Raw genomic sequence first — 22,481 nt, 5'->3', positions numbered from 1 at the left:
TCCCCCTTCGTAGCGGTCCGTCACGTCTGCTTGAGCCCTCCCCCCTGGTTCGTTCAATCGTAATACATGGAGCTGACCACCCCCTCCCCCTGGGTTCGTCGAGGCCGTCACAGCTTGTCACACTTTTTGGACCCCTCCCTCCCTGGTTCGCTGCGTACGTAATTTATGGATCCCCCCTTACGACACCGTGCACACTGTCTGCACTCTGCTTCAGTCTACAACAAGCAGGAAATCTGTGGGAAACAGCAGGAAATCTGTGGGGGTGCTGTTTCCATGGTGAGAGAGTCACTGCCAACTTACCACAAGTTACATGCAGAGTACCGTGCTGCGGGTAGGTACTATTACTGGAAAAATGTTGCAGTATTTATCACTTACAGCAGTGATAGACGCTGCCTCCCGCAGCCTCATTCTTGACTGTCGATGATTCTACTGTTACGTAACTAAATCTGAGTAAATCTTAAAAATAATGCTGGTATAAATGATAATAGATTTAAGTAAGCCTTACAGGAAACGATAATTGTGAGTTTTGTCGTGAAATCAAACAGAATTTTATAGGCTGAGGAATTCATGAGTGCCTGTTTTTTCATACGTCAGACGGAAGACCTCGATGATGAGTATTTCCGTGCCAGCAACACAGCGAGTAGCGTCACATAAACCTACTATCACAGAAGTCGTTTTGCGCCCTTTCCGCGAATCACAATGATTAATGATCTTCGAAGAGTATTTACTGGTTATTCAAAGAGAAGGATCAGGCAAAATGGTTGTGTCGAGTGCTGCTTGTTTATTTGAAGACCCCTATATATATAGATGCACATTGCAGCCAATACGGCTCAACGCCGCTGAGCAGTTTCACTCGCAAATCGCTCTATCCGCACCGAATAAGTAGCGATCTTTGTAACAACAGTGTTAAAAACTTGCCATTTTAATTGTGACCTTTGCACCACCTTGTCAGTAACACTCTCTACAAACGGCGGATCAAACCTTCGGCGCAATCACCGCGCACTCGCAGAACAGTCTGAAGTATCACACGAACAACGAAATCACAGTAAATTTAACCTCCGAGCCTCATGACAGCACATTAAACTGGCGGCAACGGCCACCAACAGTGAAGGCATAACACAGTCATGGTATTTGCTAGAGATTCCCCCTGACGACTGGCCGGGAGCATCGGGCGTGGTCGTGCCATTTCCGCCGCATGCCCGCACCTAGACACACCGGGTAATGTACTGAGTGCCGCAGGTGGGCACATGACTTCACCAGCACCCCAGAATTTCTAATTGTAAAAGCACTTCATTTAATATACCTTTATTTCCTCGGCAATCTGTGGGTTTAGCGTTGGTATAAACGGGGTCTACGGAGGAATAAGGATCAGATATACGAGCAGATATAGAGTAGCTTGCCTTTCGACCAACAAGATCATGATAGCAGCTTACCGTCGTGGTGGTCGGCATCGTCGACATGTTGGTCACGTTAAAATCCCTCTGTAAATAACAGAAAATTTCAGGAAACTAATTTTCAAGATTTTTTATTTTTAATTTTTTTTTCAGGAAATTTAATTTTTTGTAGAAAGGTAGTATGCCACCGGACTATGTTGAAAAAAGTGTTTCTATCTGCAAAGGTCAAAAGGGAACAAGGCCCGATAACAAATAATCGAGTACATAGTACTACCGTATAGTCGTATACCTAATTTCTTCACTGCACTGAATGCAGCAGGTGCATTTCATAAAGGAATTACGCTTTTACGGGCACTGCACGCACCGTGGATCCTTCCAACAGAAATTCGTTTCTACTGATTTCTAAGCCGCGTATAAGTCCGTACCTAACAATTCTGTTCTCGAAATAAATACTTGGGAAATATTTTAAAACTTATTATCTAGCACTTAGCGTGGATGACAAAGGCCTTTGTAGACAAAATTGTTTGCAGCTAAAAATAGTTGACCTTTGCAGATAAAAACCGTTTTTCCAGCGTATAGCATACTACCGTTCTACAAAAAACAAAATTTTTCTGATTATGAAGGCGAAAATAGTGCCGTGGTGAGTTAGGCTGCAAGTGCGCATAAGTGGCCCAAAGTCGGACGTTTATACAGTAATACTCGCTCACCGTTGTTACCGTCGTTCCGCCTCCACCGAAACATTCGCTGATGAAATCCGGGTAAATCGCCCCGTTGCACAGATCCCCGTCCCGGCAGTATGTCACCGTCAGGGCGCGGTCGGGCATGATGGGGTTGGCGCCGTTGACGGTCAGACAGCCCGCATCCGGCTCCTCCCCGCCCGGATACACGCAGCCGCGGGCCAGATAGCTCAGCCGCATGCCGCCACCAAAGGGATTGGTAAACTGCTCGAGCCACATCGCGCAGAAGCCGGTCTGCCGCATCGTGATGCCGATGGCCATGGGCGGCGGTTTGCGCTCGTTGCAGTCCACGATGGCGCCGGCGCCCAGCATGGCCGGCATGGTGTAGCAGTTCTGCGCCACGCTGGCCGGGGCGTTGGGCTCGTCCTTGCAGGAGTAGCAGCGCAGTGCGCTGGTCGGCACAGCTATAACCGTGCACAGAGATTATGGTATGCATAGATGCAAAGAACGAACAGATTCCAGGGAAAGTTGGCCATGCTGGAAATCTGGGCTCCTTAGCGGTAAAGCAGGTATCCCGGAGTTTCAACACTGACTAACCGGAAAAACCTGTACAGTCCTCTGTTCTAATGCTGCGCTGGAGTTTTGTCAGCCACTCCAGTTACCGACCCATTCTAGCTCTGCCTGCATCCGATGATGACACTGAATGCAAAATACGAAATGTTTATCCCGGAAACCAAAAGCACACCATCACGGCTTCGCTGTTTTGATCTCACGGGTCCATAAGGCTGCCGTTTACTGCGGCACTCTGTATGCGGTAAAGTCATAAGCCAGACAACAAGGAATTACCTATTGTAATGTTCAATTCGCCACGGTAGAAAGTAAGAATGCGCCAGTTAATGAAAGTTCTCGTGCATGCACGCAAATTTGACAGCCATGTATTGGGTCACTTTCCTTAATGGTATGATCTAATTTTGTGTCGGACGATTTAGCTCAGAACTCCCAAACTCTCACGCTCCTTTGTGCAACCAGACAACGCGAAGAAGGCCGCTGTTTGATACTTTCTTACCGAAGATGCCCAGTACCGCGAAACCTCCTCCCAGGAGAGCCACGGAGCGCATCCTTGTAACACTCCGCAGTATATGGTCGGGACCGGTGGTGAGGATCAGGAGCAGCGCTACTGTGGCAATGGCACGCAAACCGCTGTGCCTATTCTGTGCTGCAGCAGTGGATGTCGTCGCATTTCCGCTTTTAGTCTGCTCAAAGGGTTGCCAGCTTGAACCGCTATACCCCGTGGGAAACAAATTCGGCCCATACCTGAAGTGACCGAGAACCCTGTAAACAGAAACCACACCACTGACTTGCCGCTGACGACATGGTGTGAACAACCGCGCGGTCCGCGTTGATAGCAAATTCCAAAATGGATGATATGTGTTACAGCCTCACAGGGAAGATTATGTATTTGCCATTTTTGCTGTACTTCGACGGCTCTCGCACTCTGGACAATTTCACAATATGGATCCGCGTACCGGACACCAGAGATACGGTATTCTCCGCGTTGTTCCACATGACAATCACTTCAAAAATTCATTACTTGATTATTAGTGATTTTATACAAGCTCATACACAAAAATAAATAATAATGCGATAGTAATGTGGCGACAGTGGGTACTTTGCCACGTGTATAACCGCATGATAACCTTAAAGACGGTACTGACTACTTTTAGTGCTACTTCTCAATACCATTTTTAAGCAACAGTATCTGGATGCAACCTTTGAAAATCGTGAAATAAATACTTTCAACACTAATAAGAAACTAACGCGTTTTCTAATGTGGAACAACGCAGAGAGTAGATTATCATTGGTCCAAATCGGGATATGCTAATCGGTGCAACAAGTGAAGGAGAAATCCTCAAAGACACACCACCACTGATCCTGGGCTGAACCGTTAATACGGGACTGTAATTCTCATGCATCATCTACCGTGGGAACACCAAAATAAGTTTTGCGAAATCTTTCCGGTACGCGAAGCCGCATTGTGAAAAGCGTCCGAAAATGCGCTAAACGTCGAAGTAGGTAGTAAAGTTATTTCCCGGACGCATAGCATGACACAACCGAATTTGCCTACAGATACGCTTCGTATGAACACAGAAGCATGTGGTCGCGCTACAAGAAATAACACGTGGCGGACAAATAAAACTGCTTGTTGCGGGTTATTAGATTTGAAGAAAGGACTTACCCCCGCCTCCGCGAAGCAGAGATCCGCCAGATCCTAAAAGGTAATGGTATCGCAGAAGGGCTGATCGCAGTACACGTACTTGGTCATCACGGGAAAGTTGTCAGTGACGTCATTGACCGTCACACAGGTCCCCGGTCGTTCCCCGGGATAACCGACGTCCCGCACGAACAGGGTGCCCACCGCTCCACCGCCGTATTCAATCCGCATCAGGGACGTCATACAGTAGGGCTTCAGCGGCAGCAAAGGGCCCTCGTGCTGCCAGGCGTTGAGGCCCTCCGAGCGGTAGGTGCCGCGGGTGGCCATGGAGGTGGGGTCGCTGCGCAGTAACACGGCGCCGTGGGGCAGTCTTTGCTGGCCAGATCGTTGCATTTGTAGCAGCTGATGGATGGGTACGTGGTCGATGGATTGATTGGCCAACAACCTGGAGGAGAGGATAATGCCGCTGCCAGATAGTTAAATAACATCTAATGGTTGTAAATCTGTGTCAGATACCGTATTGTATCTATAGGTGACCCTCCCAGCTTTGGAAACCTTCCTCGAAATAATGACCCCCTCCGAAACTTTACGGAAAAAATAGTAACGCTGGGCCACTAATTGATAGAATCTGGTATTTCATTTCGGTGCACGTAAGATCAGTTTAATGCAGGATATATGTATGCTGCATATCGGTTCGTAATTAGTGCATTCTGGACTTCTGTGCACAAAAGCCCAACCAAAATCCAAATTGCACCACGCGCTTAGCAGAGTATCAACTGCAAGGGCGCTTCGGCTTTACAAAGCCGCCACCGTTCGCCTAACTAGTGTCAGTGTACCCCAGAAAACATCATGACAACTGATGGGTTCACGTTTACTTAGCTAAATTTGAGGAAATCGGGATGAAATAGGTAGCAAAAGTTTACAGGAAAAAGGCCTTCTGTGTGAGGGAAATAGGAACAGTCAGCTGCTTGTGGTACAGAAGTGCAGATACGTCGTGTACTTATATCGATCAGTTGATCAGTGATTACCAGGCATCATGCTACTGACGGCCATCATGGCTTCCAGGATCCCAAATCGGGGCATACCAATCGGTGCTAACAAGTGACAAGTGAAGGAGAAATCCTCACGCACAGTTCAACGATATCTGATTGAGATCCAACCCAGCACCACCGGATTTCTGTGCTGTACCACTAAAATGGACTTTTCCCATGCATCACACACAAAAACACGCAAAAATAATTGTGCGAAATCTTTTAGGCGAGCCACAATAGCTGAATGATAGAAATCACACAGCGTGACGAAGTATCGCTAAGAAAAGTAGTAGACTTCACAGAACTTAATATCAAACGCAAATACGAATGCAATGATAAACCGAATGCACGGGTTCTTGCGCCACGGTGTAGAAAACAGTCACTGCAGGAGCAAAGCACCAAAAACTTTCTGGGAAATTCACTGATTATCGAATTACTGTGCTCAATCAAGTTCTTAATAACGCATATGGGCCTATGACCCAATGAGTCAGGTCCGCGGTTAGCATAAAATCTGGCAGCCGCCCAGTTCCGTTGTTGTTTCCATGGGTACGAGTACATACTGACACTGCAGCCAACATTTGCATGTGCGTAAAGGAACTCGGCCTAAATTAAAAGGAAGCACCGTACACTACAGTCTGCGCACTGCGAAACGTCGTAAATCTCAGCACGTACACACTTCCAGCACATCGATCGACATTTTTCCCAACGAAAATGCATGCAGTCATCCGCCCACTGCAGCATCGGTTTATACCGTACAATACAGTCGGGGTAATTAGAGAAGGACATCATTATATACACCGATAAATAAACTAAATAAATATACCCCGGTACAGCTTACTTTGTAACTGACGGCGTTAACTACAGTACATAATTAATATAAAGCCCAGAAATATTTGCAGAAAAATTTGAATTAATTAAGGAACAATAACAATGTAACTTACAGTCGAGTGATGCGAATAAAATCAAGCAGAATTTTGCGACCGGGCCGTTCATGTGTATCGTCGGCCGGATACGTGGCGATCCGGTGGCAGACAAAACCCCGAAGTATCTCCTCATGGGAACACTAGACTACAGTACATTTTGCAACGAGAGGGGATTACGCAGCCGCTACTGCCAGTGGCTGTGACACCTCCACGAATCAGCATCAGCATGACTTGTTTGGCGCTGCTAATAGTAATACTGTTTTATTGCCTTCCTCTGGTTTCCCCCTGGCGCGTGTTAAACGCCACCCACCTCTCCATAACCATCGGGGTGATGCGCGCCGAGAGCCCCAGCCGGGACCCTCTCTCCGCCTACGACTGGCGCTATGGCCAGCCCTCCATCGAGCTGGCCGCCGCCCGTATCACCACCCTGTACAACGTTACGCCCACCTTCCAATACCGCAACCACGGGCCTTGCAACAGTACGGACTACCATGTGGCGGCGCGTTTATCCGAAGAGCTACTGACGGCCCAGACCGTGGATGTCCTGCTGGCGTCGCCCTGCCCCGCGGAGTTCCTGCTGCAAGCCAGCCTGACCACGTCCGTGCCGATTTTTGCGCCGTTCGCGCCGCTGGCCATGCGGGTGCGGCAGTTTGATAATGTGGCACGGTTTAGCTACACCACGCAGACGCAGTGGGGGATCTTCTTCGCGCTGTGTGAGAAGTATAACTGGACGTACGTGGCGACGATCTACGATACCACGCAGGATTCCTACGTTTCCATCAACACCGGTACAATGAAATCTTTTTAATAAAAGCAGTCAAGCAAGCGAAGATTTTCACGCGTTTTATAGTTATGGAAAATATTTTTTTTCGGTTTTTGTACCGTGTTTTATTAATACGTGACCTTTCCAGATTTCGAAGACCATGCTCCTCGTAGAATAGTTTCTATCGCTTGTCTAAAATCTGCTTGTCCATTTAAAATTTGATCAACTGGTCAGTGGGTCTGGCGGTTGGACAGAATACTGCTCTATGCCACAAGAGCACCACGACAGGTCTTCTGTTCATTACAGATTTCACCGCCATCGCTCGCAGTTATCACAGTCTGGATATGTTCACGGTGCGCATTGAAGACCGAGCCAACTACACCATGGTAGTCAGCGAGCTGACGCACCGCACCCGCGGTACGTAAACATCTGAAAGGTCACCCATGTGATTTAATTTATTTTAGTTATATTTAACATTATATTCATATGTTATTTTTTCAGATTTAATTTGCTAATATTATTTTATCCGCATTAATTCAATTTTTTATTGTAAACGTTGTAATTTTTTGTATAGTGGCGGTACTAATCGCCAATCTCACCGAAGTGCGCAAGATCATGCTGGCCGCCTACGCACAGCAGATGTGCAACGGCGAGTACGCCTTCTTCTACTTTGACACGTCGCTGCAGGGCACGCCAATACCCGAGAGCACCTGGCGCAACGGTCAGTATTCTGTATCGTGTTCTCTCCTCAGCGTTGTGTTAACGAAGTGCAGCAGAACAGGATACGGATGATGACGCCCGCATCGCGTTCCGTGCCCTGCAAATCCTGGCCATTAACTTCACCAACGAGATGACGGCCTATAATGAATTTTTTACCGCCTTCGCACGCCAGGCGCAGACCAGCTTGGGCATGACCTTTAAAGACACCAGCTGTAGGTATGAAAACATTGCTTAAATTTTTACTGCGCGGATGTAAAGTTTCATTCTGCGTTTGCTCAGCTCGCATGCGGATCTAATTTTCTGAAATTTTTTCTGACTACGAAAACTTGTATCCGGGTTGAGTTTTAACACAGAAATCAAGTGTAGGTCACGACGTGACCTTTCGATCTCCACCATATCTGGAGATTCTCCAGCGAATCTCCCCTCCAGTATGGGAACCAGATCAGCAACTAAGACCCAGATGCGTACTATTCCACAGTTACTGGAGGTTTTCAAGGAAGAAGTGAACAAGACCGCAAGGCCGAATACATCACAAATTAAGGGGGATCCTCGACGAAATTGTACCTCTCCTCAGCCGCATTGTGGACCACAACATAGAGCAGCACAACCGTATTCTGGATCTCGAACGTGAAGTCGCCCAGCTGAAGAAACACAAGGAATCGGTCAGTACCACAGTAGAGCAGAATGCCGCGCCGGCCCCAGCCAAAAGTGCTCTGCAGCCACATGGACAGCAAAAGCGCCCCGTTCCCCAACACAACCAACAAAATTCTGTTCCTATGCCGGCTGTGAAGACGTATGCCCTGGTTCTAACAGCAGACAAAGAGAAAATGGAAGTAAGTGGCGGCCACAATACAGTCGACGAGATCGAAAAGAAGCTACCTCAATGCATTCCAAATGCCAGCGCAAGATTTAACATGGAACAAGTACGGCGCACACAGAACGACAACATCGTCATCCGCTTCCCGGAAGAAAGGGATCGGGACGCCGCGAAATCAGAATTGGAGAAACACAAGGATGCGCTCGGATTTACGGTGAGTGAAACCAAAAAGCGAGTATTTCGAATGATAGTCAAGCGGGTGCCGAAAGATTTATCAGTCGAACATTTTGAAAAAATTGTGTCGGATAAGATGTCGCCTGTGTCTGACGTAAAAGTGACAAAAAAGCTCGTTAGTAGATCTGAAACAGTGAAAACATGTGCTATGATAATAGAAACATCGCAAGAAGGTTGCAGTTTATTGGAAAAATCAGGCAGCATTAAGTTTGATTTCTGCGTGTGTCCAGTCGAACGGTACGTAACACGTTGTTTTAACTGTAACGAAAAAGGTCATGTTGCTAAATTTTGCAAAATTCCGGATCGGCGAACAACCGCTAGAGGTCCCGAAACAGCCGGTTCAAAAAACTCGGGAGCTTAAATAGTGACAAAATACGTTTGCGCGTTATGACTATTAATCCGAAAAATTTCCAAAACATTAAGATTAGATGTTGTAACATTAACAGTATTTTTTCAAAAAAAGAAGTGGTTAAGCAGTTCTGACCCATCAGTGACCCATCAGTCTTAGCGCTGCAGCTAGAAAACGAAATTTTAAGCTTAGCGCACCGCTTTTTTGCTTATGATAAACCCACAGTGAAAAGAACAAAAAATATCCTGCGTCAGTTCGTAAAGTCATAAAATGCAGGAACAGGCTTTTCCGTAAAATGCTGCGTGAAACATCAGCTGCTAAAAAAGAGCTTGTGAAAAATTTATGTAAAATGGAATGCCAAAAAGTTAATGCGCTTCTGAAATCCCATCGCAGAAACGCCATTCTTAACGTTGCAACAGCGACCCGAAACAATCCAAAGAAATTTTGGCAGTTTGTTAAGCAAAGTGTTGATAAAAAAACCCTGCCACCCATTAGAACCCCAGAAGGCGTTACGCTTTTTTCTGATTCCGATAAAGCAAATAAACTTAACGAAACCTTTCTCAGTTCTCAGAACGATTGCTTTTCCCACTGCTCCGTTAAGCCAACGAAACCGAAAGATAGAGAAACCGTTTTTAAAATTTGTGAAAACGATGTAATAACTGCTCTAAACGATATGAAATTTTTTTCTTCTTCAGGGCAATTTAAAATGTCTAACTCTTTGTTAAAAGCTTGCGGTACAACAATTGTCGCCCCACTTGTCACACTGTTCAATGCTTGTGTTGAGTGCAATACGTTTCCATCTCATTGGAAAACGTCTTACGTAACACCTCTTCCCAAATCATCTGTCGATCAAACAGTAATTAACAATTACCGCCCTATCGCAATTTTGCATCCCATTTCAAAAGTGTTTGAAAGGTGTATTGCAAATTATTTGAGGCTTTTTTTGGAAATTAATGGTTTGTTAAGCGATAGCCAGTTCGGATACCGTGCTAAACGAAACACGGAACTGCAGTGTTTTGTTTTCACAAAATTTGTTGGAGATTTTATTGACAGTGGATTTGAGGTGGACGCGGTAATGCTGGACTGCTCAAAGGCATTTGATCGTGTTGATCACAAATCCCTGCTTACGACGCTAGAATCACTTGGTATTGATCCTGACGTTGTTGGTCTGTTAGATAACTATCTAACCGGTCGCCAACAGATTGTGGTAGTAAATGGCTCGTTTTCGAAAAGCGGTATAGTTACGAGCGGAGTACCGCAAGGTTCAGTGTTAGGTCCTATACTGTTTATTTGCGAAATTAACGGATTGACGATTGTTTTACTTAACGGTAGCAGAATTTTTATTTTTGCGGATGATGTGTTTTTGTGCAGACCTTTAATATCAGGCGATGACTGCGGAAAATTACAGGAAGATATCGATGCCGTTTTTAAAGCCGCAGTTGCCAAACGGTTGACCTTTAATCCGAAAAAGTCTGTGCACATGCGTTTTTCAAAAAAGCGAAGTTTAACTGACATTCATAAATATTTGCTAAACAATACCGAAATTGAAAATCGTGTCGTGAACAAGTATTTAGGATTGCTGGTAGACCGGAAACTGCGGTGGGGTGAGCATACCAGTAATTTATGCAACAGGGTACGAAAGCGTATTGGTTACATGTTGTCGCTGTTCGATCACTATGATTCTGCAGCTCTTATCTGTTTATTTAAAGCACTAATTTTTCCTCTTCTGGATTACTGCAGTCCAGTGGTAAAACCTTTCCTAAAAGCGCAAAGAGAAGATCTAGAGAGATGTGTTTTGAAATTTTTAAAAAGGCTTCGTTTGGGAAGCGCGCGTAACGATTACTGTGGCCGACTTCGTGAGTTAAACTGGGACTGCGTTGAGTTACGTCGGGTTAAAACCTCTTTGTTTGTTGCATATAAGCTATTATTCGGCATGATGCCCTTCGGCAACTACTTTTTCACTAGTTATGAGTCAGTTACTGCCGTCAGTACTGTTGCAGGTAACACGCGAAATGCAAACCGGATGTCGCGCCACCCATTCCCTATTCAAGCTGCGAATACGACTTTCTGCGGGACCGAAGTGCCAGCCAGTGAAGACTCGTTCTCATGGAGGATCGCCAAAGTCTGGAACGACCTCGATTTGGACGCATCATCCTATCGTTCACTACATTTGTTCCAGGCAGCACTGGAAAGCGTTTCATGGAAGGAGATCGCCTCTGTTAAAGACCACCTTGACACGCTTAATAAGCTTGACCTTTGTTAAAATTGATGTAACCATCACTTATTTTGTCGTTTTTCGTTGCACTGTTTTCTTATCTTAATTGTTCGACTTGTCTATAGATCTCGATGAGGAGTGATTCCTTGTGTCTGTAGACATTAAGCATTAAAAACCTAAAAACCTAAACCTATGGTGTTCTATGCGCAGATTTGATGTTGTCGGACTACAACGCCATCATCGCCGCCGGCGCAGCGCTACGTCGGGCGTACACAGTTAACGGCACCAGTGTGAATCTCATCCGGGACTTCCTCAAAGCGTCGGTTTGGAATACCACGTTCCAGGGTAAATTTAATCCTTCAGTGGCTTTCTGTTCTTGCGCAGACCTTGTAAACGAGAACGAGCGGTTCGCAGTTACTGCGTTTGATAGATGGCGCACTGAGGCCGTTTACCATTGGGTCCAAGGGCGAATATATCGAGCACTTCCTCATGTACGACATGGACAATACAACAGCCGCCCAATGGCAGGTACAACCTACCTGAGACCTCCGTAGTACCTGTAATTGTGCTTCACTGCGTTCCTTTGCAGCAAGTGTGTAATTACGACGGCTTCTCCCAACAGCTGAGCTGCACCACGGAACCGGAGTGGCCGGGACCGGTGGCGCCGTCTAATGTGCCGAAATGCGGGTTTGACGGATCCCTGTGTGATGACAGCGGTAAATCGCAGCTACCATTTCTGATTATTTTTATTTTATAAAGTCAAAGAGTTTCGAACATCTTAACTAAAAAAGCAACAGTCCGAAACAGGATATATAAAAAAGGTATGTAACGAAATTTTAACTTGCACACGCAGGTTCGGGATCCAACCTTTCGGTGATCGGGGCGGCGGTAGGATCCGCCGTCGGTGGCGCCCTTCTAATCGCCGGCATCGCGTACTGCTGTTTCGCACAAGCCCACATCGAGCGCAAGGTCCGCCACTCGTGGATTGCCCGCTGGAACGACCTGACGCTGCCCAGTCCCGACAGCATCCGCGAATCCAGCGCCAAAAAGGAAGCCATCAAGTTCCTCAACGCGGAGTGCGCGACGGAGAAGGACCGGGCGGATGTGCGCGACGTCCAGGCGCAGGACACGGCGCTGTACGGCCACATCCAGCCGTACGGGATCTACTGGAACCGCAAGCTCTTCATGGGCCGGCTGAGCAAGAAGTACCGGCTGCACTTGACCCGCCGTCTGGTCAACGAGATCAACACCGCCACGACGCTACGGCATGAGAATGTGGCGCTGTTTGAAGGGGCGTGTCTGGATCCCGATCACGTGATGATCATCTACGAGTACTGCTCGAAAGGCTCACTGTCGGTACGGTCGCACTGGGCAGCAGCATGCTTGGTCAGATGCCTTTTGCCGCGTTGAAACCAGTCGTAATTCGAGCTCCGCTTTGATTGGTTGAGTTTTTAACTAGGAATTTCCAGTGTGTAATATAACTCTACTGATGTATCAGGGCGGTATTTTAACATCCGTAACGACATGTTAGTATCAGTGCGATGACATAGGCGCTTTTTGCCGTCGCACGCCGAGCGGTGCTGTGATTGGTCAATTTTTAAGCCACTGAAATTTCGACTGTATGGTGTATTTGTTACTCGGTTGCTTTGGTCTTTAGGAGATGCTGTTAGATGTCCTGCATAAAGTCGACTGGACCATTCGCTACTCGCTGCTGCACGACATCGTTAAAGGCCTGGCGTACATTCAACAGAGTCCGCTGGGTTGCCACGGCCGACTAACATCGCACTGCTGCTTCATCGATATGCGCTTCGGACTGAAAATTGCCGACTGTGGACTGGACAGCTTCTTCGAGTTGTCGGTGGCCGAGATGTGGGCGGCAAAACGGGACAGCTCCTTCTATGCTCGCATGCTGTGGATGGCTCCGGAGCGGCTGCGCAGCGACTATAGCGTTCATGGGAATTCCCGCGCTCCCTCCAAAGCCAGTGATATCTACAGTTTCGGGATTATTCTCCAGGAAACGGTGTTGCGGATGCCGCCGTTTGGGATGTTCGGTGCCATGAGTGCTGAAGGTATAAACAGCGGTGAAGACAATCAGCAGCTCTTTAGTTGCTGCTGTTTTCATGTCATTCGACTGGCTGAAAATCTGGCTTTTAAACGTAGAAATCGTGGACGAACTAAAACGACCGGCACCATCTGGTGACGAATCCTACGTCGCATTCCGTCCGACCCTTACGGAAGAGCACGCCGATTCTACGCTGGTAGAACTGGCGCATCGTTGCTGGACGCAGAGCCCGGCGGACCGTCCGAGTATCCTGCAGGTTAAGGTCATGATGAAGGATCTCGGCAAGCACCTGTACGTGACCTTTATAGAGTCCGTTTTACATGTCAGCCATTAACTGGTTTTTGGTAGGGGTTTCGGTGAAAAGGGCAGCATCCTGGATACTTTGCTCGATCAGATGGAAGAACTCATGACGAACCTGCAGCAGATCATCGAGGAACGCAGCCAAACATTGCTCGAGCAGAAAACCCAGAGCGACGAGCTTCTAGGCGACATAATACCAAAGTAATCAAGCAGATGTTAAGTACAAACTGTAAAGGTCATGGCGCGTTCGGTTTGTAGAGTTGTGGCCGAACGCTTGAAACGCGCGGAGAAGATTCTACCGGAGACGTTCGAATCCTGTACGATTATGCTGGTGGCCATTGATAACTTTGCACGGATCACTGCGGATTCCACGGCACTGCAAATTACCGAGTTCCTGCTGGATTTTCATCATTTTCTGGAAGAACATGTGGCGCGACAGGGATGCTTGAAAGTGGATTTTCATGACAATGTTGGAACGGTACGTTAGCGGCGACACTTTTTCGGCAGACGTCAGTAAGCGGCTGGATTTGTTACAGATCGTTTCCGGCGCACCCATCAGAAACGGCCATATCCATGGCGAACAGGTTGTCAAAGCAGCACTTGGGATGCTGTACACGTCGCTGCAGTTTAAGATCCGGCATCGTCCAAATGAAGTGCTACGAATAACAAGCGGCATTAATTCCGGTAATTTGTGCACCCACCCATGATCTGACTAAAGGTCACAAACATTCTTTAGTAAGAAATAAGCACTGTCTTTATTTTTAGGTCCTTGTGTGGGCGGAGTCGTCGGTCACGTGCTTCTCCGTTATTGCCTGTTCGGGGAAACGGCGCAGATCTGCACGCGCATGCTGGAAACCGCGGAAGGCACGTACAGCTAACCAATTAAGTACAATTTTTATCCATGATGATGATACGGCTCTGTAGAGATGACGGTGCGATGCAGCGCCATGACCAAAGAGCTTCTGTCGGAGCATTTCGAGCTACAGGAGAACGGAGAAGTCTTCGTCAAAGGTAAAGGCGTCATCGTGTGCTTCATCGTGCGGGACGTGCTGGAAGACACGGAACTGGCGCCCCTGGAGGAGCAGTTCCACTACGACATGATGGCGTACCGGGCGCGTCGCTTGGCCGATTCGCGGAAGGGCGGAATGGGGAGAATAAAGGGGCGGTCCTTGACCACGCGAATGTAGAAAACGTAAGGGATGCTGAAAATGATGGTAAACAGTTGTGGGCCATACCTGAAACGATCAGATGAGTTCTCTGCTTGGACGCTGTTACAATTCGTGATGCATGTGGTAGGGCGAAAAGCGTGCAGAACTGTGGAAAGAAGAGTCGATGGAGCGAGAGGAAGACGTTTTGATTTAACTGGTGTGAAAACGGAAGGAACCCCGACGGCCATCAGGGAGAAGAAACCTGAAGAGAACGAGTTTGCTGATGAGACCACCACGAAGAAGCAGAAGGAGAAATCGCGCCAGACGATGCTCAACGGGTTGTCTGCTGTCTACGTGCACATTACACATAAGGTCGGCGTGCAAATACTGTATTCGCTCGCACATCTTGGACCACAGAGTGTGTGTACGGGAAAAACGCGCATTCAATATACACACTCTAACCGGGCCAAACGCGCGATTCGCGATTTGATAAATTTCTGATGTCTTACAACATCTGGACTGGAGAACTTCTTGAATAATGAAAAAAATTAGAGCTCTAACAATTTTTATCATGTTTAGGCTCGAAAGCAGCCATTAACATACAGCTTTGGCGTAAGCACGAGTTACAAACAGATTTTGTTGTGGTTTTTGGGGTGCCCCTGGAGGGGGAGGGGTACGTTCCGCGTCAACATTCTTGATGGCGATGAACCACCGAACAATGCGAGCTTCCAGCTACAGAACCTTTTTTTTCCAGAGTGAATTGCCATTTAAATGAAAAGACTTGATTTAATAAACAAATTCACAAGAAGAACTGTTCATCTTGAAACCAAATGAGGAATATTTCGTAGTCGTGCATTTTGCCCGGTTAGAGTGTGTATATTGAATGCGTGTTTTTCCCGTACACGGACTCTGTGGTTCAAGATGTGCGAGCGGATACAGTACGAGTGCGAGCATTTGCATGCTGTGTCTGCGAAATGCTCTTGTGAGCGAATGGTGCCACGTTCTTAAGTGGCAGGCGTCCGGCGGAACCCGTGCAGCTGTTAAGTACGTAGTGCGTGGATTGTTGCTCTGTTCAGCATAAGTTTCTTGAGGTTGCATGCAAAGTTTGGTTAGAAAATACCAAATGTCAATTACAAAGAATCGCGTACAGATACATGGATGCTCTGTAATCACCGGTAAAAGCAGTTGTCCGATTAAGAATTCAAGGTTTTGAAGCCAGCCTGCTCCCGGAATCTCTGTAATACAGTTACCAATGGATCTGTAAAGTCTGGATAGATAGATATGTGGCTGGTGTATCTATTTTCCAGCAGCGATTACGACCTCGAGCACATATTGCTAAAATGTTCGTGACCTTGGATTATTGTCCTTAGATTGTATATTATAGTTACACCGTAATTTGTTGTGATGAAAGAAGCTGAGCCGGTGAGCAGTTTACATCATCTCGCAGAACGAATCCGCATAATTTCGGCGCTAACAGCGGCACTACTGCTTACGTTAACCTTGGGCTGTAGTCCGGCGGAAAAAAAGAATAAACAGGAAAACCTTTTGCGTAAGTCCTGTGATTTGCGCTCTTGCCCTTATGCATGTATCATCGATTCAAACGCAATTTTATTCTGTGCCAAAGAAGCTTTAATTTCGCGCTCTGAAATGCATTAAAATCATATAAATTGTGCGGACGGATTTTTTGAGCGACCGTTTTAGCGTGCATGTTAAACTGAACAAATTTCTGGTAGTGTGGTGATAAAAAGGCGCTATCAGGTTCATTGTATTATGAGGCAGCATGATTTTGTCAAATCATATACCGGTAACTTTGCTGCTTCAGTATGGAACGCGTTTGTCGCTGCCCAAGAAGAAAGCGTCGACGGACGTGTCGAACTGCCTCAACAGACGAACACAACGCGATCACCGGATACCGTGCGCGTTCTGACGGGAGAAACCGCCGTATTCCGCTGCTTTCACTATGAACCTTACAAGCTACTATGGCGTCACCAGGATAACCTGATTAACGGCACTGCGCCCGTGGTAGTACAGGATCAGCAGTATTCCGTGCAAATTGTCGACGAGGCCAGTTACCTGTCCATACACAACGTCTCGCGCTTCTCCGCCGGCAGCGTGGAGTGTCTGCGTCCCTGCGGCGATGGCCAACGCTGTCCGGTCAAACACTTTACGCTGCAGCCAAAACTGCGCCCGGCCGACGTCTTCATCGGACAGATGGACAACGTGACGACGCTCACCGGCGTGAAAGGACAGTTTAAGTGCCAAGTGAACTTCCCCTGCTGTCCTAACGGATCCAAGCATTTTATCTGGAAAGCACGAGGTAGCCTTTTAAATATCCCTAAAGGTCATCTGCTGGAGCGCGTCCTCAGTCTGGGACCAGACCTATGGCTACACTCACACCTAGAAGAAAACTATTCGTGCTCTGCGGCTGGGCCAGCCTTATGTGAACAGACGTTATTTATTGGGGCCCGCCTCCGTTTTGGCCCGAATCCCAGCGTCGTGGAGTGCTGGGTGCGTGCAGACGTGGACACGGAGGAATGGCTGGTGCAAAAAGCACTGCTGAATATAGTTCGTTCATCCGAGTAATACCTTTATTCTGTCTGCTGCAAGTTGCAGAGAATCAGTTGTTTTAGCAAAAACCAAATGACACGTGTTATAATACAGCGAGAGAAAGTAATACGGTACTATTCCCGCAAATTAAGATAAACAAGATGTGAATTGTGAAAGATTGACTGCTATGTGAAAAACAGCAGAGCATTGCAGCCGACAATTGACACAGAGTTTAGAGTGTGTGAAACGGCATTAATGCGCTACCGAAGTGACTATTTACCTCAAACGCTTTGTATTATCTTCAGAATCACCGGGATGCACTGAAAGCAAGAATATGTGGCGGAAAAAACTTTTTTTTGTCCTAATTTTTACGCCGTCGGGGCATTCACTCACTGTGGTAATCTTTGTGCCGCCTCCGCCGAAACTTTTGTCGGTAAAATCCGTGTACAGATTCCCCTTGCAGAGATCGGCGTCCCGGCACTGGCCGGCAGTGCGTCATGGTGAGGACGCGGTTGGACAGGATGGGGATGGCACCGTTGAGGGTGAGAGAGCCCGCGTCCGGCTCTTCGCCACCCGGACACAAACAGCCCAGGCCCAGGTAGCTCAGCTGCCACCAAAGACTTGTGGGTGGTGCTCGACCCACAGGGCGCACCAACCCCTCTGCCGCATCGAGATACCCATTTTTATGGGCGGCGGTATGCGATCGTTGCAGTCCACGATAGGGCGGCGCCCAGCATGGGCGGCGAAATTATGTGATTCGAGTTAGGTATTTCGAGTTATGTAGACCACTTAGATAAATGACGTTTTAAACGTTGTAATCAGTTTACCATTATTTTTGCGGTGGAAATTATCCAACACAGAAACAGTGATAAACTGATCACAAGGCTTTTTGCGTCACGATTCTCTGGAATAAAACTAACTGCCCAGGCAATGCGTCAAAAGGTCAGGAAATAGTGGAGCACTGAATGATTGTCACATTAGCGTGCTGAATCTAGGGCGCCTCCTGTACCGGACGGAATTGTTTTGATTGTATGAAAGGCTTATAGAAAGATTAATCTACAGGTGAGGTACCGTGCTACAGTACTAAAACCGTGGCTAAAAAATCCAGGCGGTGGGAAATATTGTGAAGCATGCAGACGGCACTACGGTATTGTGTCAGGACTCATGTTCGTATCACGGGCAGTCTGTTGTAAACGGAAAATCTGACAGTCGCCCCATTCCGTTCGTTTCCATGGATGCATACCGTAGCCATCATCAAATTTTAAATGAGTCGTAAGCGTACTGTAAGGAAGTACTTACCATACAGTACAGATTATGCACGGGCCACCACGGCAGGACTCGGTAATAACAGTACGTACATAGTAACAGCATGTACGTACAGTATTAACTGCGGTGTGGACATTTCCCAACGGTGGTAGGCGGTGTATACGCACACCGCGACATCCGTTTACCGTTTGCTAATAGAGAGAATTAGTACGTAATATAAAATAATAAGTATAAAGCCTAGACCCATTTGTAATGCAGGCTGTTAAATCGAAACCAATAACAGACGACGATATGCGGACAAAACATTGTGTGACCAGGTCAGTCATGTGTGCAGTCGGCCAGATCCGTGGTGTTCCTGTTGTAGTGGAAACCCCATGGGTATCTCCATATGCATATGTTCTTCCGAAAAAATTTGCAACGAGCGGTGATTGCGCAGCCTTCGCCTATGGCGCATCCACCACTTAGCATGACCTTCTTGGCCCTGATAATACAGTTTTACCATTTCTACTTGATTGTCGCCTGGCGCATACTGAACGCCCGGATGGCCACCCTGTACAACGTCACGGGAGGATTCTTACGTTTCCAGCGACACCGTTACAATAAAATGGTTTTGAAAAAACGGTTTTACGATTTAGAACAGCTTTCGTATTCCATCACGTTTAAGTAAGCCTTTTAACTGCAACAAAGTTACTCGTATTTTGAGTCGATACGAAGCGCACGCATGTGTCTGCGCAAAAACCGATTTTTTGGGGGACGCTTGTAAAAAAAAGGTTTTTCTAGTGTGGCAAAAATTGTACGCTCGCTTTTATACTAAAATGCAATCAGCTGGTTATGACGTTTCTCAGTCTGGCAGAAACGGCATAATTTCGCTAATTTTATTTAATAAGCGTAACGGAGAGATTCTGCTTACGAGAGATTTCCCCGCCATCGCTCGCATTTACTGTATTATAGTCTGGACATTTTCACCATGCCATCCGTGCGCATCGAGGACCGGGCCAACTACACGATGGTGTTCGAAGAACCGGCGGTACGTGACTTTTTTCAAGATCGCCGCTCTAATTCTATCTATTTTGGTTAACCGTATCACGGAATCTTCGGAGAGAATTCCGAACGACTTACTTCGTGTTGGAGAAAAATAGCGACGAAAGTATAAGCAGTTGTCCGACGCGGCGACAATTCCTCCAGTGCGGAATCCGATCTTCCTCTGCAGCAGTCCATCGAGGGCCGAACTGCTCTTCACCGTACTGGAAACCCGCATCAACTCCATGACCCCGCTGACGATCTACTGCGAGTGGGCGTTCCCGATGCGAAAGGACAAGCCGTTGGTAATCGTTCCGTAACATGCAATCTGATCGTTTGGAGATAGGTATGCTAGGTTCCTCTTCCCAGATATGCACTTTTTGGCCACGCTGCCTTAAAATCACGACCGGTTTGGATAGGGCCCGGGAAGGGTTTCGTGCTGCCCTACTGCAGCATGTTGATAATCTCTACAATTCTGCATTGCACACAAAAATCGAAGATTGTCTCACTGTCCTTTCTTATACCACAGTACTTACTAGTTGGAGACAATATCTTCACAAACAAAATCGCACTGGGTGAGTCGGTCAACATTATCTGTAGGCTGTATCACTCAAGAACGTAATAATGCAGGTCGGCTGAACATGCTCCAACAATCATGTGATCGTAAACAAATAAAAAGTAGTAAAAACAGAGTTGCGTTGCTCAGAATCGGGAAAAAGAGCACTGCGGTTTCACAGGCTCTGTGCTAGCAACATTTAACAATCGAAACACTAGAATAAAAACGTCCGCGCGAAATATGAAGGACCGTTCAAGGACGAATTATGTCCAGCAACGCTTTTTGTATTACCCATTCCTCCGAATCGACGTCCGCCCGCGCCCAGCACTCGACCACGCTGGGATTTGGTCCAAAACGAAGGCGGGCCCACACAAACAACGTCTGCTCGCAGAATGCCGGCTCAGACTCCGAGCACAAATAGTTTTGCTTTCGGTGCACGTGCAGCCATCGGCCTGGCTGCAGGTGGACAACGCGCTCCAGAAGATGACCTTCGGGCAGATATACAAAGCCACCTCGCACTTTCCAGATGAAGTGGTCCTCCGCGGAGGGACAGCAGCGGAAGTTCACCTGGCATTTGAACGTGCCATCTACGCCGGTGAGCGTCGTGACGTTGGGCATGTGTCCGATGAAGACGTCGGCCGGGCGCAGTTTCGGCCGCAGCGTAAAGTGTTTGACCGGACATCGTTGGCCATCGCCGCAGGGACGGAGGCACTCCACGCTGCCGGCGGAAAAGCGCGAGACATTGTGTATAGACAGGTAATTGGCTTCGTCGACAGTTTGTATGGAGTACTGCTGGTCCTGTACTACCACGGGCGCAGTTCCTTTAATCAGGTTATCCTGGTGACGCCACAGTAGCTTGTGAGGATTATAGTGATAGCAGCGGAATACGGCGGTCTCTCCCGTCAAAATACGCACGGTATCCGGTAAGGGTGTAGAAGACTGGTTTTGGGGTAGCTCAATACGACCATCAACGCTTTCTGTTTGGGCGCCTCGCACTGCGTTCCACACTGAAACGGCAAAGTTGTCTCCCAGAAAAGCTCCATACACAGTTTACGATTGCATTTTAATTAAAACTGATGAAAAGGATAGAAAACAAAACAGAACACACGAGCTTGGGCAGCAAGCAATGTGTGTGCAACTATCCCTGGACCACACTGTGCTTTTATTTGATAGGGCGGCTGTAGTAAGTTAACTCCGTAACCAACGCTGAAACACGATTTCGTTTTTGGCAGTATGCAAACTGTGTCATTACAGTGCTTACGCAAAATGTCCTCTTCGTCTTGTTTTGTCCTCCTCTCCGCCGGACTACAGCCCAAGGTTTGCGCAAACAGTAGTGTCGCTATTAGGGCGGAACAGATGCTAATACGTTTTTTCGAGGTCATCTAGAACGTACAGATACACTGGATGTTTCACACGCTTTAACTCCATTCATCTTAATAAAATACACAACTCCGTAATCATAATGTGCAATCCAATGGCTAGCATCCAAGGTCGCGATTATTTCAGCAGTACGCACTCGAGGTCGCCGCCAAAATGGCTATGATGCTGCAGAACACAAGCACCAGCCAGCTTTCCATGGATCTTTCTACACTGATAAGGACTGATCCCGCGAGCAGCTACATACGTGTATTTATTCGGCGACAGCCAATTTCCCCAAAATATACACCTGCGCAAATATGCACTAATAAGAGCGATCAAACATTAAACATTGAAACGCACCCAAAAACAATCACCCAAGACATTAGCATAACTAATTTTTCCGAAAATTGCTGTTCTGCAGTGCAGTTATGATGTGTAGTGCAATTTTTCAAAGTTCCAAGTTTGAAAATGACCCTGAAACTGGGTTCGATGGAAAATTCGGATGCGTAACAGCGGATGCTAAACGCTAAAGCGGAGCATGTGCTGCTAAATAAACATCCTATGTATACCTTGGATCGTATGTTTGTATCGTATGTATGTATCGTATGTATGTATCGTACCGTAGATTACGTATTATTACGATTATTATGATTATTACGATTATTTCGAGTATTATGATTATTACGATTACACCATAATTTGTTATGACGAAGGAAGCTATGCTGGTGAGCAGTTTATGTGACCTCGCAAAACGAACCCGCATCCTTTCGGTGCTAAATGTAGCACTACTGCTTACGTTAACCTTGGGTTGCAGTCCGACGGAAAAAAAGAACAAACAGGAAGAAGAAGACATTTTGCGTAAGTGCTGTGATTTTGCACGTATTATCG

The 22,481-nt window shown here is 47.1% G+C and overlaps 3 protein-coding genes across 8 annotated transcripts; 1 reads left to right on the top strand and 2 right to left on the bottom strand.

The window, feature by feature from the left end:
* Positions 1–799: 799 nt before the first annotated feature.
* LOC129602869 (uncharacterized) lies at positions 800–6,101 on the bottom strand. Its single transcript, XM_055502042.1, has 7 exons — positions 5,312–6,101; positions 4,387–4,728; positions 3,138–3,403; positions 2,102–2,535; positions 1,434–1,481; positions 1,304–1,351; positions 800–1,205 (listed from the first exon to the last, which is right to left on the bottom strand). The coding sequence occupies exons 2-7, from the start codon at positions 4,674–4,676 to the stop codon at positions 1,041–1,043; spliced, it is 1,251 nt and encodes a 416-aa protein (XP_055358017.1). The 5' UTR covers positions 4,677–4,728; positions 5,312–6,101; the 3' UTR covers positions 800–1,040.
* On the top strand, positions 5,961–17,530 carry LOC129602867 (atrial natriuretic peptide receptor 1-like). 4 transcript variants are annotated; one of them, XM_055502039.1, is made up of 18 exons: positions 5,961–6,082; positions 6,258–7,025; positions 7,307–7,417; positions 7,575–7,721; positions 7,777–7,932; positions 11,546–11,680; positions 11,766–11,863; positions 11,925–12,051; positions 12,189–12,691; positions 12,993–13,404; positions 13,496–13,688; positions 13,746–13,898; positions 13,956–14,175; positions 14,234–14,381; positions 14,463–14,561; positions 14,622–14,889; positions 14,994–16,394; positions 16,668–17,530. In XM_055502039.1, exons 2-16 carry the CDS (start codon positions 6,464–6,466, stop codon positions 14,882–14,884), a joined length of 3,327 nt encoding a protein of 1,108 aa, XP_055358014.1. In that variant the 5' UTR covers positions 5,961–6,082; positions 6,258–6,463; the 3' UTR covers positions 14,885–14,889; positions 14,994–16,394; positions 16,668–17,530. The 4 variants fall into 4 exon arrangements, with proteins under 4 accessions (XP_055358014.1, XP_055358015.1, XP_055358013.1 ...); XM_055502040.1 differs by having other exon boundaries at positions 5,961–6,141; XM_055502038.1 differs by lacking the exon at positions 5,961–6,082 and having other exon boundaries at positions 6,101–7,025; positions 14,994–15,217; positions 16,230–16,394; positions 16,668–17,528.
* A 1,636-nt stretch (positions 17,531–19,166) lies between these two features.
* LOC129602870 (uncharacterized) lies at positions 19,167–22,168 on the bottom strand. Of its 3 annotated transcripts, XR_008692450.1 has the most exons (4): positions 21,496–22,168; positions 20,215–21,241; positions 19,778–20,122; positions 19,167–19,208 (listed from the first exon to the last, which is right to left on the bottom strand). XR_008692450.1 is itself a non-coding variant. In XM_055502043.1 (2 exons), exons 1-2 carry the CDS (start codon positions 21,614–21,616, stop codon positions 20,487–20,489), a joined length of 876 nt encoding a protein of 291 aa, XP_055358018.1. In that variant the 5' UTR covers positions 21,617–22,168; the 3' UTR covers positions 20,194–20,486. The 3 variants fall into 3 exon arrangements, 1 of the variants encoding a protein (XP_055358018.1); XR_008692451.1 differs by lacking the exon at positions 19,167–19,208 and having other exon boundaries at positions 20,119–20,153; XM_055502043.1 differs by lacking the exons at positions 19,167–19,208; positions 19,778–20,122 and having other exon boundaries at positions 20,194–21,241.
* Positions 22,169–22,481: the final 313 nt, after the last annotated feature.

Source organism: Paramacrobiotus metropolitanus, unplaced genomic scaffold (assembly GCF_019649055.1).
Source record: "Paramacrobiotus metropolitanus isolate TYO unplaced genomic scaffold, Prichtersi_v1.0 Parri_scaffold0000004, whole genome shotgun sequence".
In the NCBI taxonomy this organism is placed as follows: Eukaryota; Metazoa; Tardigrada; class Eutardigrada; order Parachela; family Macrobiotidae; genus Paramacrobiotus; species Paramacrobiotus metropolitanus.
The sequence above is the reverse complement of the archived record's forward strand: the minus strand, read 5'-3'. Positions and strand labels throughout refer to the sequence as shown.

What these genes read in the sequence shown, in the direction of transcription:
- LOC129602869 (XM_055502042.1), bottom strand. Translation starts at nt 4,676, where the DNA reads ATGCAACGATCTGGCCAGCAAAGACTGCCCCACGGCGCCGTGTTACTG. An exon ending in AACTTTCCCGTGATGACCAA is followed by an intron (nt 3,404 to 4,386) that starts GTACGTGTACTG and finishes TTCTGTTTACAG; the next exon opens with GGTTCTCGGTCACTTCAGGT. An exon ending in CGCGGTACTGGGCATCTTCG is followed by an intron (nt 2,536 to 3,137) that starts GTAAGAAAGTAT and finishes GCACGGTTATAG; the next exon opens with CTGTGCCGACCAGCGCACTG.
- LOC129602867 (XM_055502039.1), top strand. Translation starts at nt 6,464, where the DNA reads ATGACTTGTTTGGCGCTGCTAATAGTAATACTGTTTTATTGCCTTCCT. An exon ending in CTACGTTTCCATCAACACCG is followed by an intron (nt 7,026 to 7,306) that starts GTACAATGAAAT and finishes TGTTCATTACAG; the next exon opens with ATTTCACCGCCATCGCTCGC. An exon ending in GCTCGAAAGGCTCACTGTCG is followed by an intron (nt 12,692 to 12,992) that starts GTACGGTCGCAC and finishes TTTGGTCTTTAG; the next exon opens with GAGATGCTGTTAGATGTCCT.
- LOC129602870 (XM_055502043.1), bottom strand. Translation starts at nt 21,616, where the DNA reads ATGACCTCGAAAAAACGTATTAGCATCTGTTCCGCCCTAATAGCGACA. An exon ending in AGACGAAGAGGACATTTTGC is followed by an intron (nt 21,242 to 21,495) that starts GTAAGCACTGTA and finishes TTGCCGTTTCAG; the next exon opens with TGTGGAACGCAGTGCGAGGC.